Genomic DNA, 17,905 nt, shown 5'->3' on the forward strand with positions numbered 1-17,905 from the left:
TTCCTTTCTAATTCCCAGCCCCCATGAATCCCAATGGGAGATATTTGGGCTTTCCCAGCCCCCATGGGATCTGAGCTAACTTGGGCTGTCCTAGCCCCCATTCTAATGATCTGCTCAGGTTTCCCCAACCCCCCACTCCCAGCATAAACAGTTCCTTATCTAAAAACCCATTGAATTCTATTCAAATTCTAACCCTGGCTGAAGCCAACCAGGAGCCAACCTGGGACTCCACCCACGGGCTCCTTTCAAGATTACCAAAAGCCTCCCCATTATAAAAAAGGGCAAAACTGGAGTCCACTCTTTGCTGGAGCCCCTTATGCCGGCCATGTCAAGGGTTCCTGCCCGCTCAGTGCCAGCCCTGACCCTGGCGGATTTTTACCTTTAACCTTACTCCCAAACCCCAAAATAAACCTCTTTTATCAATCTAGGTTTTCGGGTCTGTAAATTCCTTTACAGAGAACTCTGCGCTGTTACTAGACCTCATTTAACTCTGTATCCTTGCACCGAATCCAAAGGGGTTGCAGGAGAGCTCTATTTGACTCCCTGTACCCTGAACCTGCCATTAGACTTCAATTAACCCTAATTTCATTTAGTTACTCCTTACCTAATTCTCATCAATACTCCATTTAAAATATCACTAGACAGTATAAATTTCCTGGCAGTAGAACTGCCAAAACAAATCCAGAAACTAAATAAACAAAATTATTTAAAAAATCTTTTCATCCAAATAAAATCAGAATTGGCGAAACACTAATTGTTCATGAGTAGGCAAATCCAATATGATAAAAGATGATAATTTTATCTAAATTAAAGAACAAAAGGTTAAAAACATCAAAGGATCTAATACAAAATGTAAAGAAAGATTGTTTTAGGGAACCATTGATTTATATTAGTTATATTGTAAAATAAATTTTGCTGCATAGCTTTTTCAGCTTCTTCATTGTATTAATGGAAAAAAACACAAAAACCCCAACTTTTAAATGTTCATTTCCTAACTGGGATTTTTATGCTTTGTGTTGAAAGCTCAACCAAAAAGAGTGTTTTTCTTTCTGCTCAGCAGGCTCACTTCCTGTTTCCTTGTAGAATCTTTTTTTTTTTTTTTTTAAATAATCAACTAAATTCTTTAATTAGAAATTTCTTCTGCCCCAAACTGGTACCTGATAAACCAAGAATGGCCACAGTATTAATGAAAGGAAATCATTCTGGCAAATTACTTATATCTGTATTGTAATTGAGCTAAAATAAGAATCATTAAGATGATCATAATGGCCCATATTATTCTTAAGAAACTTTGAGAAATTTTTTGTGAAAGTTGAATATTTTCCAGAAATTGTAAAAATGTTTGAGTTGGCAGAGGATATTATTTTATTATTATTATTATTAAAATTATTAATTTGAAATCAACAACCTAAATGATTATTTACTGTTATGCCACAGTTTTCTTTTATTCTCCTGACTCAGTCCTGCCTGTTTCCCTGCTTCTCAGTTCTGCAAAACCTCTCCTCCCTCTTTATCAGAATACTTGGTAAGGATAAAAGATCTTATGTTTTAGAATATCTGACTACCTCTCCCAATCCCAAGCTATTGGAATGTCAGATACTGTTTTATCAAGATGCCTCTCTCCATGTCTGGGGTGCCTCCCCCTGATTATGTAATCTCATCTTGTCAGAGTCCCTTCTGCTCTCAGTATCCTGACTCTGCCCCTGCCTCAGTTTACCCCCTGTGTTTGAGCCATGTATATATGTCTTTGAGAAATCTCATTGTTTACTGGATTCTTGGAGATGATAGTCTCATTCAACCCTGGGACCAAACATAGATCCATTTGATCCCAGTATATCTTTCCATTGAATAAACTATTAAATACCCTCTAATCTCTATCTTGCTCAGTTTCTCTGGCATTACATTTACTTTTTATTATGTTAGGTATTGTTGCTGATCACAGGAGATACTATGATTTAAAAATCCCACACTGATGCCAATCTTCAAGCAACTTATCCTCTATCAGGGAAGAAAATGATTCCATTTTTTTGTAGAATATTGAAGCTTACAAAGTATTTCAACAATTCTGTGAGGTGGCAATATAAATATTACTATGCCTATTTTATAGATGAATTAAATAAGATTTTATATATATATATATGTATATATATATATATATATATATATTTTTTTTTTTTTTTTTTGGCAGTTGCATAGAGTGGAAAATAATTAGAATTGGAATCTAGATCTTTTTTTTTTTTTTTTTTTTGCTGAGGCAATTGGGGTTAAGTGACTTGCCCAGGGTCACACAGCTAGGAAGTGTTAAGTGTCTGAGATCAGATTTGAACTCAGGTCCTCCAGAATTCAGGGCTGGTGCTCTATCCATTGCGCCACCTAGCTGCCCTTCTAGGTATTTTTTGACTCCAGGTAGAGCACTCTTTATGTTGTTCCACTTTTTGCTTAATTTTAATTCTTATTTCAGTAACATTTTAAAGTTTGCAGCTTTCTCTCCCTTTAATAGGTTTCTTTTTTTTTTTTTTCACAATGATAAATTTTTATTTTTCAACCTTTCAAAGTTCTTAGTTTAGACAGATTCTTGAACTGGTGGTTCATGGCCATCAGTCCTTTCAACTTTTGTGCCAGTTTCATCTCCTGAAGGTTTTCCAGAGCCACCACCTTCACCATGAAGTTCCATTAGTTTTCCCAATTCAAATTTTGGCTTCTTGAGCATCTTGACTTTTCGAACAAATACATCATGGAGAGGGTAAATGGATTGGCAAGCCTTTTCTATGTCTTTCCCGATGCTGTCTGGAATTAGTTTATTGACAACTTCTTTAAAGTCATTTGTCTGCACCTCTCGGGTCGTGATTTCCATCATTTTCTTACGAATCTGACGGACCTGTTGGTGCTTGGCATAAGAGGTCTTACAGATCTGGTTGTTGCGCTTTTTGGTAAAACCCACACAAAAGAGGCGGAGCAAGTAGCCATCGGTAGTTTTGACATCAACATGGGCTTCGATCATAGTCTGCCATTTTTTGACCATGGAGCACATTCCAGGTAATGTCCAGGTAAGATCCATTCCATGGAAATTGGTCAAACAATTTTTACCCTGAACATCTTCAGTAATTAACTTGAACTTCCGAAAAGCAACTTCATCATTCTGCAAATCAGCAAGGCTCACTTCAAAGACTCGACCCTTGAGACCATCAGAGGCAATTTTTGTTCCTTGAGTCCTCGTCACCAGTGTCTTGCCAATATTGCGAATGCTGAACATAGCTGGTGCTTTCACATCATACCAATCCTTCTTGGAAAATGGATCAACTACTTTCTTCTTGGCTCCTTTTTTGCCACCTTTGGTGAGGCGCTTATTCTTGCCCACCGCCATGATCCCCCTCTGAAAGCCAAAAGGCCCCTTTAATAGGTTTCTAAGTGGTTATTATCCCCATTCTAAAGATAAGGAAACTTCAGTATCATATCCAGAGTCTCATACAAATGAGAAATGTCTAGCCTAGGATTCAGCCTTGGTTTCCATTGTAACATAGAGCCTCTTTTATATTGGAACAGAGCACTGATTTTCCATTCTAATTGAGTATGGTATTTTAATATACTAAATTTTCTCTACATATTCCTAAATTATATGAATTGAGACTATCATGGTTTTTAATATTAACTAATATATTTATGATGCATTTCTTGAAAATCTGGTTATGTTATCTGTGATTGTTTTAAGTGTCATGGTATGGTCTTGTTAATATTTCTTTTTCTTCCATATCTTCACAAATGTTTTAGAATATCTAATGTGAATTTCCCTAACTTGCCCCACTTGACCAGTATTTTTATAAATGTTTAAAATTCTTTTAGAGGGGAAATGGAAGATTTTTTTTCTTTTTTTGGTGGTAATGGTAGCAATGGTAGCAGGGTTGAGGTGACTTGTCCAGGGTTACACAGTTAGGGTGTGTCTGAGGCTAACTCCGAAGTCTTCTTGAGTGTAGGGTCTGTGCTCTTCATTTGTACCACCTCTCTTGAACTTTTGATCATACTGGAGGAAAAAAGTCTCAGACTTACAACTTAAATCTTCTAGATCTCTAGTACATGCTCTTCAGTTATTTAGTTAACTGAGCTAAGATTTCCTTTTTGTATGTTACCACTTAATTAATTAACCTAATTACTAATGTGAAAGATCAAATAAATGAACAGTATACGTTACTATTGACAGATGGACCACTTGATGTTCTTTCCAGATTCCATATTATTTTGATGACATGGCACTTTTTACCACTGTCAGCTTGATATCATAATGTCTGTGGGGAATTATAAAAATCTAATCTTTTTTTTTTTTTTTTTTTTTTTTTTTTTTAACCAAACCAGCTTCAAAGGAGAACTAATTATATTATTAAGAAGAAAATTGAAAGTATTTTTTAAAGGTACAGAAAACCTGCTACAATTATATAAAAAGATAAAGTAACTAGTAGGTCAAGTAAAAAATCTTCACACTCCTTATATTATTCTTCGTACTTCATTTCTCAATAATCAACTTAAAAATAGGTTGTTTCATAAAATAATAATAACTGCTTGCATTTATGGAGTCCTTTAAAGTTTGACAAGTGTTTTACAACTGTTATTTCATCTTCAAACAGTTGTATGAGGAAAATACTTCAGAATGAGACAAAGAGGGAAGAAAAAGTAATAATCATTTATTAAGTACCTACTATAAGTCAGGTTAAGTGATTTACAAACACTGGACTTGCCCATGGTCACACAACAATTATGTTTCTGAGGCAAAATTCAAACTTGGGTGTTCCTGAATCCAATAATCTCTGTACTAATTGTTGAGTGTAACATTGCTACTACTGAAAAGTTTTGACGTTTTTGATTCTTGTATGTTGCTGCTTTGTGCTTATGGAATATTTTATATTTTTTTCTACTTACGGACTAATTTGAGTCTCCTTTTGATTTGGAAATGATCCTGATTTTTATGTTTGAAAGTTATGCCAAAAGAATATTAGTTATGAAGTATAAGCAAATGTTGCATAGGCTTGCATTACAGGCCTTCCAACAGATTATTTGGTGTTTGAGGACCAAACTAGCTAAGTTTGAAGAGAGTTTATTATTCAGTGATAAATATATTGACAAGATTACATTAGGTGAAGTGGCTATAAGACAACAAATTAATAAAACCAAAAGATCTTTTTCAGGTAGGGGATAGAAAACTGAACTTGGGTATTACCTGTCAGTGGATTTAAGGTTTTTATAAGAAATATCTTTTAATGGTTGAGGCCAGGTTCAATGATCTTGTGATGAAGAGACCCATCTCTATTCAGAGAGAGGACTGTGGGAACTGAATGTGGATCATGACATAACATTCTCACTCTTTTTGTTATTGTGCAGTTGTATTTTGTTTTCTTACTAATTTTTGTTCCTTTTTGATAAGATTTTTCTTCTGCAGTAAGATAATTGTATAAATATGTTTACATATATTGGATTTAACATATATTTTAACATGTATAACATATATTGTATTGTTGCCATCTGGGGAGGGAGTGGGAGGAAGGAGGGGAAAATTTGGAACACAAGGCTAGCTAAACAAGGGTCAATGTTGAAAAATTATCAATGCATATGTTTTGAAAATAAAAATTTTCTTACAAAAAGGAGAAAGAAAAGAGAAAAGGAAGGGAAGGGAAAGTGAATGGTAGAGAAAAGGGAAGGACAAGGGGTAGAAAAAAGGGAAAAGGAAAGGGGAAGAAAAGGGGAAGGGGATGTAATGGAAGAGAAATGAGTTGGTAGACGGTAATATGTATAGGCTCCTTGAGAAGCAGAAATTTGGTATTTTATTTTTATCTCTCTAGACAAAATATATTATGATGCTTTACTCAAAGTAGGAGCTCCAGCAAAATCATTTTAAACTAAATATCTATTTATATATCTATATATATCTTTTAGAAAATGATGTGATTAATACATTTGACAAATTAAAATATTAAATATCCTACTAATAAACTGTGGAGGTACTCAGGATGCATAAGCCTGATTCCTTACCCTCAAGGAGTTTCATTTTGGCAGGTAGTATAAGACACATAAAAATAAGTTTTACAAAGTAGCATGTACTAAGGTAGTAGTGTGGGTGAGGTTGTATGATGTAGAGCAGAGGCCTTAAATACTCGGCCTACCACACTCCCAAGGACTGCCTGAATCAGATTAAACTGTAATACCTATCTGATTTAGATGTGTTGATATTCTAGTTTTTTTAAAAAGGGAAATATATAAACATTGTTTCTCAGTCGGTCTGTGGCCTCAGGAATCTTTATGTATGGCATAATGACCCTGTTTTTATTGAGCCTGATACCACTGCTATAAAGAGGTAGAGAGCTGGTGTTAGAGCTAGCAAGAAGTGAGCCTAAGTCCTCCTCTAATATTACTGTGTAAGTAACCTCCCAGGGCCTCAGCTCTTTTTAGATCAAGATTTACAGGAAAAGTGTTGATCTGCTTTGGTATAGAGGTCTTCATTGGAGTTCCCCTGTGTCAAAAAAAGCACAGGTCCCTTCTCTCTTACCCCAGAAATTAGATGTCATATGTTTAGCATGAAGTACTATGTGAGAGCAGAAAAGGGAATAATCATTTCTGGATTTGGGGATGATAATACCATAAAGAAGAAAACAGTGGATATGGGCCTAGAATATTGAATGGATAAAGGAAGAAAATGTTACATATGTTAGAATTAGGCACATCAGTCAGAATGTCTAGAGTCTACAACACTATATAACTATATAACTATATAACTAGAGTCTATGGGGAAAATCAGATTAAAGGGTAATTGGAAAATTTTAAACAAAATAAATAATAATAAAATGGGACACAGCTAATGTTAAACCTATGGTTTTCTAAGTCATTATGCATTTTGCAGGGATCTTTATGTATAGTTAATTGGCCCTCGATTAACCCCACTAGCTTAGAGCCTTTGCAATTAGGTCCCATAAGGTTCTCCTTTTCCTTTAAATCTTTCTGCCAAAAGACTTCCCTTTTCCTCTTCTTGACAGGATTCTTGACCTCCATTTGGGAGGGATCCCAGAGTCTTTGGTCTACTCTTAATTCTTAGGCCTATTCAGCTTCCTTCTTAGTGGTTGTGGAATGATTTTCTGCAACTCTTCTTGTCACTCCTGCCCTTTCTCTCTTTTGTAGGGCAGCCCTAGCTTCTCACACTTGATTAGATGAACAGGAAATCCCCAACTGGTCTTTTTGGTAAACTGAAGAAATATCAGGTTTTAAAGTTTGCCCTGCCATTGTGTACCTTCCAGATCCATAGCCCTTGTTATTTGTCAGGAGGCTGTAGGGTAAGGATCACTAAGGGCCACCAAGCTTTGCAACATTTACCCTGTAAAGTAAATTTGTTTCCTGCAGTTGGAATAAGAGCTCTTGGCAAGTTGGAACTGCCTGGCTTTTCCTTTTATATCCCCAGCATTTAGCACAGTGTTAGTCACTGTAATAATAGAGTATACCTTTAAGAAATGTGTTTTTATTTATTTGTTCATTTTTAGTAAGATAAAGTGCTAGAAAAAATTGTTTGGGCCAATTGTGGCAAACCTTGAATTTCATACTAAGGATCTTGGACTTGATAGAAATCTAATACTTCTCTTTCGAGTTAAAGACATTTACAAAAGAGATCTTCTCTAAAGAAATTGTGCTAAAGTTATATACAAATTATCATATGTAGTGGTAATTGAAATCCAAAGCTTTAAAGAAAAGCTTAAAGGATAAGTTCTGCTGACAATTTATAATATTCTCATGAACTTGCATTTGAAGAAAGTTTCCTAGCTTTAGTTTTAAAAACAAATAAAACTCATGTAATTTAAATTTGAGTCAATTCATATAGCATGAAATTTATGCTGTAATTTGTACCTGAGTGCTGAATTCATCTAATTAGTTGTTTTAAAACAAAGTTTTTCACAGATTTACATTTTGAGTTTAGAAATGTATTTTATTTAATTTATAGTTTCTATCAAAATGTTCATGCCCAGGGTATCCCAAAAGTTTATAGTTCCTTTTTAAAAGTTTTAATTTGTTGTTGAGTAGTGTCTGACTCATATTGTAGAATATCAGGCCCTATGGTGTCTGCCCAAGTTTAAACTTAGCTATATCATCTGGCCTTCCCTTTTCTCCTTTTGCCTTCAGTTTTTTTCAACACCAGGGTCTTTTTCCAGTGAATTCTGTCTTTTCACTATGTGTCCAAAGTATTTAAGCTTCAGCTTCGGTATTTATTGTTCCAATAAATAGTCTGCATAATTTCTTTAAGTATTGACAGACTTGATCTCTTTGCTACCCAAGAGACTTCCAAGAGTCTTATTGCACACCATAATTTGAAAATTTCTGTTCCATAGTGTTCAGCTTTCCTTATTGTCCAACTGTCACAACTATACATTATTATTGGAAAAACCATGCTTTGACAAAAAGGATTTTTGTTAGCAAAATGATGTTTCTGATTTTTGGTATACTGTCCAGATTTGCCTTAGCTTTCCTTCCAAGGAGCAAGCATTTTTAAATTTCATGGTTGCAGTTGCCATCTGTAGTGGCCTTTGAATCCAAGAATATAAAATCTTATACTGCTTCCATTTCTCTTTCCACTATTTTCCAGGAAGTTATGGAACAAGTTGCAGTGATCTTTGTTAAGCTTTATTAGGGTGCCCCAAAAGTCTTAATGTATTTTGTGATACTAAAGTTTATATAAATACAATACGACTCCCTGTGTGTAAGATATATAAATTTCAAATTGTCCACTAATTTCTGAAACATACTTTTTACATAAAGATCTAGCTATCAGATGAATGTCCTAAATTTTCCTCCCCTTAGTTTTGGGCATAAATTGAATATTTTGTTCTAAATGGGTCTGATTGTATGTTTATTAACATACTTAAGTATGATTTGGAATGGAATGGTCTCTCATAATCTATACTTGCTGAAAATTAGAATCCTAGATCATGAGAGCTGGAAGGGGTATTAGAGGACTCTCCTATGTCTCATTTTACAGATGAGGAAGCTGAGATTCAGCTTAAATAATTATTCTGTTGACATAGCTAGTTAAGTAAAATTAAAATGGGATTAACTAACAAAGATCAGGACTGGTACTTTTTCTACTATACATAAGATTTAGTTGGCATTCCTTTATTAAGCATTTATTGAATTAGAAAACATATATTAGAGATTTTAAAATTGCTGCCTTTATATTTCTTTCTTAGAAATAAACATGCTTTAAAAGACAATTAAACAACAACAACAAAAAAGAACTGGATAACTATATCTGTATCAGACTTTAAGTGCAGGAGCTCCTTAATTAAAAATTTTGTTATACTTTAAGATGGGAACTTTGATCTGCTCCATTTCTGACAGAAGCTGATTTGTAACAGGATAATCCCTGATTCTTGAAGCTCACCACATTGATGCTGAAGTTAATTTGGATTTTTATTAGTTCTACCCATTGCAATTCAGAACTCCAGTACTCATAAAATCCAGCAGCCTTAGTTCTAGATTTTATGTGTATCACCATGTGCAGTGAAACAAAAATAATTCTTGAAATTTGAACACTACCACTATGAATATTTTATTTACTTTAAAAATAATTTAATATTATTAAAAACATTTTTTCTAATTACAGAAAGACAGTGGGACCAGTAGTTTGTCAACTGGAAGTTCTCTTTTGCAAGAAGTTGAAATCCAGAATGAGGAGGTGGCAGCTTTTTGTAGAACCATTTCAAAGTAAGAAAATTTTCTTTTAAGCTAGTGATTCATATTTTATTGTGTTGATTTAAGAAACATTTAACTTGGTGAATGAAAACTAATGACAGATTGCAATTACACAGTATGCTATTGGTTGTTTATTGTTTGTTGATTTTAAGAAATAATTTGATTCAGACTAAAATGTAACCTTAAAATTTTCCTAAATCTTTCCAAATAATACAAGACTCCAGGGCAGACGTGACTATGGAGATACAAAGTCAAATATGGTGTGTGAATATTATAAGGCCTGAACAAAAAATTACCAATTCCTTTCCAGGATCTAAAAATATTCTTTTTTAAAGATAGCATTGTACTAATTGTGAAAAGTCCTGAACACCATAATAATTAGTAATAATAATAATAACAACAGTAATAAGTAGCATTAACACTTTGAGGTTCACAAAGCACTTTACAAACATTACCTCATTTGAACTTCACAACAACCTTGGGAAGTTAGTGTTGTCATCATCCCCATTTTATAAATCATGAAACCTAGATAAATAGGTTGAGTGATTTGCCCAGTGTCACACAGTTGTCTAAGAATGAATATGAATTGGTAGTCTTCCTGACTTGATTCTCTCTATCCACTGTGTTGCTTAGTTGTCTATAAAACTCTTTTAGTTAAATTTATTTTAATGTAAAAACATTGGAAAAACAAAGTTGATAATAAATGCATATTCCCAGTCACAGCTGTGTGCTAAAACCATTCAGTGTTTGCATCTTTGCTCAAGTACTATAGATACATAATGAGTAGTAAGAGATTTGGACTGAGTCACCATTGGGAAATAAGGCATGTATTGTTTTTAATGATGACAGACTACATACTGCTACAAAGCCTATGTCTTTAATCTTAATAATTTCCTGGCCAGGAGGCATTCATTATAGGAAATCATGTTCTTTTGTGATATCAGAGGAATTAAAGTACAATAAAGAGCTTTAAAGTACAGTGGTGAGTATAAGTAGATTATAGCGTGTTATCAGATATAACTTTTATGTCTCCAACACCAGATCAGGCATCTGAACTGGTTTTGGAGTAACAGAACCCATAAATATTTGGGGTGCAACAAATTTCCAGCAAAAGATACTTTGGAAGAACTTCAGAAAAGGTCTATTTCAATCGAGCAAGGGGGAGATGGTCAAGTGAAGATGCAGCACAAGGAGCAGGGAGCCAGAGCATGGGGAATTTATTAAGTGGCTTGTAAGCTACTCTTTCCTGGCTATAAACAGCTGGATCAGCAAATTATCTGTGAGACATTCAAAGCAAATGCAAAAGGCAAATTTTACAAAATTTTATAAAAGGCAGACCTAAAGAGGCTGTTGCCCCTTTGCCTTAAGAGTGGACCTTAATCTTTTTAAAAAAAAAAAAAAAAAAATGAGCAAAAAGAACGCTGACCATAGATAGCTTTTAAGGAGAAAGAGAAGAACAGACCTCAAACCCTGAGGATCCTAAAGGCAGATCATCTCCAGATGAAACCCCAAAGGAGTAATTAATATGAATTTGTTCCCATCTCTTGGAAGAATTCAAAAAGAATCTTAAAATGAGAATTAGGAAAAAAAAGAATGGGGAAAGGAAGTGAGAATTTTGCAAGAGAATTTGGAAAAGGAAAAACAATTATTTGAAGAAAACTCCTTTAAAAATAGATTTGATGAAATGGAAAAAGCATCTACCACCTTATAAAATAGATATGAAAAAGAAACCAATTAATTGTAAAACAGAATTTGTGAAGTGAGAAAAAAAAATGCAATGAATAAAATACCTCATTTAAAAGTTCAATTGGCCAAATGCAAAACAAGATTGAAAAAAAAAACAAAACCCATCCTAACTGAAGAAAATAATTCAATAAAAATTAAAACTGAACAAATGGAAATGAATGACACAATAAGACTTTAAGAATCAATCAAACAAAACCAAAAAGAAAAAAAATAGAAGAAAATGTAAAATACCTCATTGGAAAAACTGACTTGAAAAATGGATCTAGGAGAGACAATATAAAAATTATTGGACTTCCTGAAAATCATGATGAGAAAAAGAGCTTAGATATCATCTTTTAGGAAATCATCAAAGAAAACTGCACAGCTTCCACTTTAAAGGATTGAAAGGCATGGAATCTGAAATTTTGAAAGGCAAAGGAACTTGGATTACAGCCAAGAATCAACTATCCAGCAAAATTGAGCATTATCTTTAAGGGGAAAAGATGGACATTCAATGAAACAGGTGAATTTCATTTATTTCTGATGAAAAGTCCAGAGCTGAATAGAAAATGTGGTCTTCAAATACAGAATTCAAGTGAAGCATAAAAAGACAAAAAGGAAAGAAAAGTTAAAAAGTTTGTATCCCTATATGGGAAGATGATGTTTAACTCTTAAGATCTGTGTCTCTGTTATATACTTAGAAGGTACAAGTATAATCTGATTTTATTGTGATGATATAAAAAAGGAATTAGAAGAGGAAAGGTGATTCTACCGGAAGAAGATGAAAATGGGAGTTAAAATGGGGTAAGTTACATCTCATGAAGAGGCAAAAAAGACCTATTACAATTGAGGGAAAGAAGGGAGGGAGATAAATACTGTGTCACTCTTAATCTCATCAGATTTGGCTCAAAGAGAGAATATTAGACACATTTAGCTTCCCAGACAAGCTTGTCTCATCCAATAGAGAAATAGGAGGGGAAAGGGGAAAGAGGGAGGCTAATAGAAGGGAAAACAGAAGAGAAGGGGAAAGGTATAAGAAAAGGAGAAGGGCTGTAAATGAGGGGAGTGATCAGTGACAAAAGACTGAGGAAGAGGGAAAGAGGGAAAAGGAAGAGAAAGGTGTCACTGGGGAAAAGAAGATGGTAGGAAACAGAGTTTAAATTATTATTTTTAACTATGAATGTGAATGGGATAAACTCAACCATAAAACTGAAGCAGGTAATAGACTGGATTAAAAGCCCAAATCCTACAATTTGTCGTTTACAAGAAATACATTTAAAGCAGAGTGATACATTCAGAGTAAAGATAAAAGACTGGAGCAGAATGTATTATGCTTCAGCTGAAGTAAAAAAAAGCAAGGGGTAACAATCCTGATCTCAGATCAAGCAAAAGCAAAAATAGGTCTATCTAATTAAAAGAGAGAAGGAAGGAAATTATGTCCTACTGAAAGGTGCCATAAATAATAAAGTAATATCAATATAAAAATATATGCACCAAGTTGTGTAGCATCCACATTCCCAGAGGAGAAGTTAAGAGAGTTGCGAGAATTAGACAGCAAAACTATATTAGTGGGAAACCTTGCTCTCTCAGAATTAGATAAATCAAATCACAAAATAAATAAGAAAGAAGTTAACAAGGTAAACAGAATTTTAGAAAAGTTAGGTATTATAGGCCTTTGGAGAAAATTAAATGAAGACAAGAATATATTATTTTCTTGGCATTACATAGAACCTACACAAAATATATGTATTAGGGCATAAAATCTTCAAAATCTAATGCAGAAAGGCAAAAATATTAAAGGCTTTTTTTTTTTTCACATCATGATGCAATAAAAATTGCGAGGGGAAAATTAACCATATGGAAACTAACTAATCCTAAAAAATGAGTGGGTGAAACAACAAATCATAGACACAATCAATAATTTCATCCAAGAGAATGACAATAATAAGATAACAATCCAAAATTTGTGGGATGCAGCCAAAGCAGTTATTAGGGAAAATTTTATATCTGTAGATGTTACTGGAATAAAATAGATAAAGAGAAGATCAGTATATTGGATATATAACTAGAAAAGCTAGAAACAGAACAAATTAAAAACCTCCAATTAAATACCAGATTTGAAATTCTGAAAATAAAAGGGGAGATAATAAAAATGAAAGTAAGAAAACTATTGAATTAATAAAACTAAGAGTTGGTTTCTACATTAACCCTTGCAAAACCTTCTAATTTTCTTCCCCACCCCCACTTTCCCCAGATGACAAATAATCCAATCAATATACGTTAAACATTAGAAATATGTTAGATCGAATATATGCATACATATTCATACAATTATCTTGCTGCACAAGAATAATCAAATCAAACAGAAAAAAAAAATGAGAACGAAAACAAAATACAAGCAACCAAAAAAAAAAAAAAAAAAAAAAGTGTCAAAATGTTATGTTGTGAACCACACTCAGTTCCCATAGTTTTCTTTCTGGAGTAGATGGCTTTCTTCATAAGGCCATTGGAACTGCTCTGAATCACAAAATAGATAAAACTTTAGTTAATTTGATTAAACAGAGGAAAGAAGAAAATCTAGTATCAAAAATGAAAAGGGAGAACTTTCTACTGATGAAGAGGAAATTAGAGCAGTAATTAGGAATTATCTTGCCCAACTATATGTCAATAAATCTGATAATCTAAGTGAAATGGAGGATACTTACAAAAACATAGATTGCCCAGATTAACAGAAGAGAAAATAAAAACTATTAAGTTCCATTAAAAAAAAAAAAAAAAGAAAAGAAAAGAAATAGAACAAGCTATTAATCAACTCCCTAAGAAAAAAAATCTTCAGGGCCATATGGATTTACATGTAAATTCTACCAAATGTTTAAAAGAACAATTAATTCTAGTACTATGCAGATGGGGAAAGGAGTCCTATCAAATTCCTTTTATGACACAGATATGGTGTTAATACTGAAACCAGGTAGGGTCAAAACAGAGAAAGAAAATTATAGATCAATTTCCTCTAATGAATATTGATGCAAAAATCTTAAATAAAATATTGGCAAAGAGATTACAGCAAGTCATCCCCAGGATAATATACCAGGACCAAGTAGAATTTATACCAGAAATGCAGGATTGATTCAAATTAGGAAAACTATTAGCATAATTAACTATTATCAATAATTGTAAAGGGCTGAAACAGGTGCACTGGAATCAGACAACTGATCATTTAAGGCCAATTACCTATTGGACAATAACTCTATTAGCATGTTTGGAATTTCACTTCTCACAGTTAATGGTAGCCCAATGCTTGGGGTTAAGAGAATTGTAAGGTGGGATTGAGGGTGAAGTGAGAGGAGCCAGTGTTAGAATTCTTACAAAGTGCTAAGTCAGTGGAATTGATAGAGACAGTAGTCGTTTAGCAGGGTGCTTAACAGTTCTCTAGATGTATTTAGTACTTTCTACATTTCCACAAGATTCACATCTTTAATAGAGCATATATGAGCTAGTAGCCTCAACCAGGATGGACTCTGGGAGATTCACAAAACAGGATTCAGTCGAATAGATTCACAAGCTAGAGATGGCAGTCGGGCAAAATGAAGGAAGACAGAGAAGTGGTGGCAAGCTATCCTGTGGAGAACACTGAAATCAAGATCCAGAAGGCCTCCAGAAAACTAGCTGACCCCCAAGTGAAGGAGATAAGATTTTGAAAGAGACAATAAAGGATTTGGACTTTAATCCTTGGCTACATTTGAGGCAATTATTATTTTGAACTGAAACTAAGGCTACTCCCAGAAGCCCCCCAAGAAACCTGCCCTCAGAGAATATTACTCTTTAGAGAAGAATATTACGAACCAGAGTCACTTTGGAGGTGGACAAATAGAAGGGAGGTTGTGGAGAGCGTATGGCAGTCTTGTCTATCCCCTTCACTTCTCCCCCTAAAGACTAAGGACTTTAGGGTCCTTACTCTGGCTGATTCTGGGGCCTCCAGGGAACTAATCTGAACTTCACAAATAACCAAACTAACAAAAAAATATGATTATCTCAATAGATGCAGAAAAAGCATTTGAAAAAATCTAATACCTGTTCCTATACAGTAGAGAGTATAGGAATAAATGGAGTTTTCCTTAAAATGATCAATAGCATCTATTTAAAACCATCTGCAAGAATCATATGTAATAGGGACAAATTAGAACCATTCTCAGTAAGATCAAGGATGAAACAAGGCCACCCACTATCATCATCACTATTCAATATTGTATTGGAAATGTTAGCTTAGGGAATAAGAGAAGAAAAAGAGATTAAAGGAATTAGAGTAAGTAATGAGGAAACCAAAATCACTCTTTGTAGATGATATGATAGTGCACTTAGAGAATCAACTAAAAAACTACTAGAAACAATTCACAATTTTAGCAAAATTGTAGGCTACAAAATAAATCCACATAAATCATCAGCATTTTTATATATTACCAACAAAGTCCCGAAGCACAAGATACAAAGATATAAAATATTTGGGCGTCTACCTGACAAGGCAAAGTCAGGAATCATAGGAACACAATTACAAAACACTTTACATATAAATGAAGTCAGATCTAATCAATTGGAAAAATATCAAATGCTTATGGGTAGACTGAGTAAATATAATAAAAATGACAATATTACCTAAGTTAGTCCATTTATTTAGTGCCATATCAATTAAACTCCCAAGAAATTATTTTACAGATCTAGAAAAAAAAAATAGGATATATTTATTTAAACATACACAGGTAAACAAACATCTAAAACAATATTAATATGGCTGAAATATAATGTAGACTCCCCTCTTGATTGAATCATTTTTTTAAGTTTGACTTTGAGATCAGTGATTATCACCCATATTTTTCTCCTAATAAATTCCATTCCTGATCATTGTTATCCCATTCTTATTAATCTAAACACTCTTTTGTACTTTACTTTTTCTATCCCTCTTTATTTCTTTTCCCTTTATCTACACACCTTATTCCACTTCCTTTGATTCATGTACCCTTTTATAGCCCATCTTATCCTATCCCCTCTCCTCTTATTTCTTTATAGATTTTGAAGGGTACCTATGTGTATATATGTATGTATTGTTCCCTTTTTAACCCATTACCAACATGAATAGGTTTTTGGAACTATCAGCCCTTCTCCCTCATCTAATTCCTCTATATTGGTTCTTGCTATTGTACTTAATTTGTATAGTATAATTACTATTTTTAATTTTTCCTAGATAGTTTTGCTATTTAGAGCCATATCGTATTCAGCTCTCCCCCAATCTTTCTTTTGGACTACCTAATTACTAATGTCAGTTTTAGATTATGGTTTACATTTCCATATATAAAACATAAACAATTTGTCCTTATTGAGTCCCTTGAAATTAATCTTTTATGTTGGCGCGTATATTGACTTCAGATTTGTTTGAGACAAAATGCTGAAAATTTGACAGTTCATTGAATGTCAATAAAAAATAAAAAAAAGCCAACAGAAGAGAATAATGATAGCAGTTTCCTGAAAATCTAAAGAAAAGAGATTTTCAAGCCAAAGAGGGTGATCAGCAGTATTAAAGGTTGAGAAGGATACTTGTCCTTTTCCTTTTATTGCTTTATTTTAAATGTGCATGCTGTTTGCAATTCATTTATCATAATACTTAACAGACTTTTGCAAAAGTGAGCAAAGATACATCGGAGTGGAAAAATTAGCAAAATATTCGGTCTAGAAGCATTGTTTAAATCCAGTTTTTAACAAGCAAATTTTTTTTTTACTTAACAGATTGAGGACCAACTTTCTACATACCAGTCGAATCACAAATCCAGGTTATGTGCTAAGCCCAGTTATGATGCAGAGAAACACATGTGGAGAGAATTCTAGTGTGAAGGTTTCCATAGAAATTGAAGGATTTCAGCTACCAGTTACTTTTACATGTGATGGTATGTCTTAAATACATGTGTTGGATTGACTTTTTCTAAGTGAAAGGTAATGGATACAACGTTGTAATTCTTTTTAATTAATGATCATTAAATCTATTATTTAGTGAATTGCCATTCATTTGGATACCTTTTTGGATTGCCCTCTTAAGAAAACAGGTGACCTAATGAGTACTTGGTTGTTTTAAAAATAATTTTGAATTGTATTTGTTAAATTGATATATTTGGCTCAGGTTTTCAGATGCATGACGTGGGGAGTTAATTAGGGGTTTCCCCAACTATTAAATGTTTATTTGCCTTTGGTATTTTATGTAGAGAACATGTAATTTTTTCCTTAGTTCTAGGCCTATCTTCTAGAATCTTTTGTTCACAGACATACTCTGTTACTTGAAAGATTGTTCTCCAGTCCCTTTTACCCCAAAATTTCTGGGTGATACCTTTTTAATGACTGTCATATCTTTCTTATCTGATTTTTATATTTTTATAGTTGCAAACTTTCAATATCCTAAAAGCAACAGGAATAAAGCCAAGGATTAACT

The 17,905-nt window shown here is 33.5% G+C and overlaps 2 protein-coding genes across 2 annotated transcripts in view; one reads left to right on the forward strand and one right to left on the reverse strand.

The window, feature by feature from the left end:
* The window catches only part of PIK3C2A (phosphatidylinositol-4-phosphate 3-kinase catalytic subunit type 2 alpha), a 164,965-nt gene that overhangs the window by 42,632 nt on the left and 104,428 nt on the right, over positions 1-17,905 (forward strand). Inside the window, exons 3-4 of the mRNA XM_074272393.1 lie at positions 9,623-9,723; positions 17,212-17,369. Of these exons, the coding sequence (XP_074128494.1) occupies positions 9,623-9,723; positions 17,212-17,369 (259 nt within the window). The remainder of the gene's footprint in view (positions 1-9,622; positions 9,724-17,211; positions 17,370-17,905) is intronic.
* On the reverse strand, positions 2,502-3,384 carry LOC141545538 (small ribosomal subunit protein eS1-like). The gene has a single exon (XM_074272635.1). The coding sequence runs from the start codon at positions 3,362-3,364 to the stop codon at positions 2,564-2,566; it is 801 nt and encodes a 266-aa protein (XP_074128736.1). The 5' UTR covers positions 3,365-3,384; the 3' UTR covers positions 2,502-2,563.

Source organism: Sminthopsis crassicaudata, chromosome 6 (genome assembly GCF_048593235.1).
Source record: "Sminthopsis crassicaudata isolate SCR6 chromosome 6, ASM4859323v1, whole genome shotgun sequence".
Lineage (NCBI taxonomy): Eukaryota > Metazoa > Chordata > Mammalia > Dasyuromorphia > Dasyuridae > Sminthopsis > Sminthopsis crassicaudata.

Excerpts from the sequence above, each read along its gene's own strand:
- LOC141545538 (XM_074272635.1), bottom strand. The coding sequence starts at position 3,364 with ATGGCGGTGGGCAAGAATAAGCGCCTCACCAAAGGTGGCAAAAAAGGA.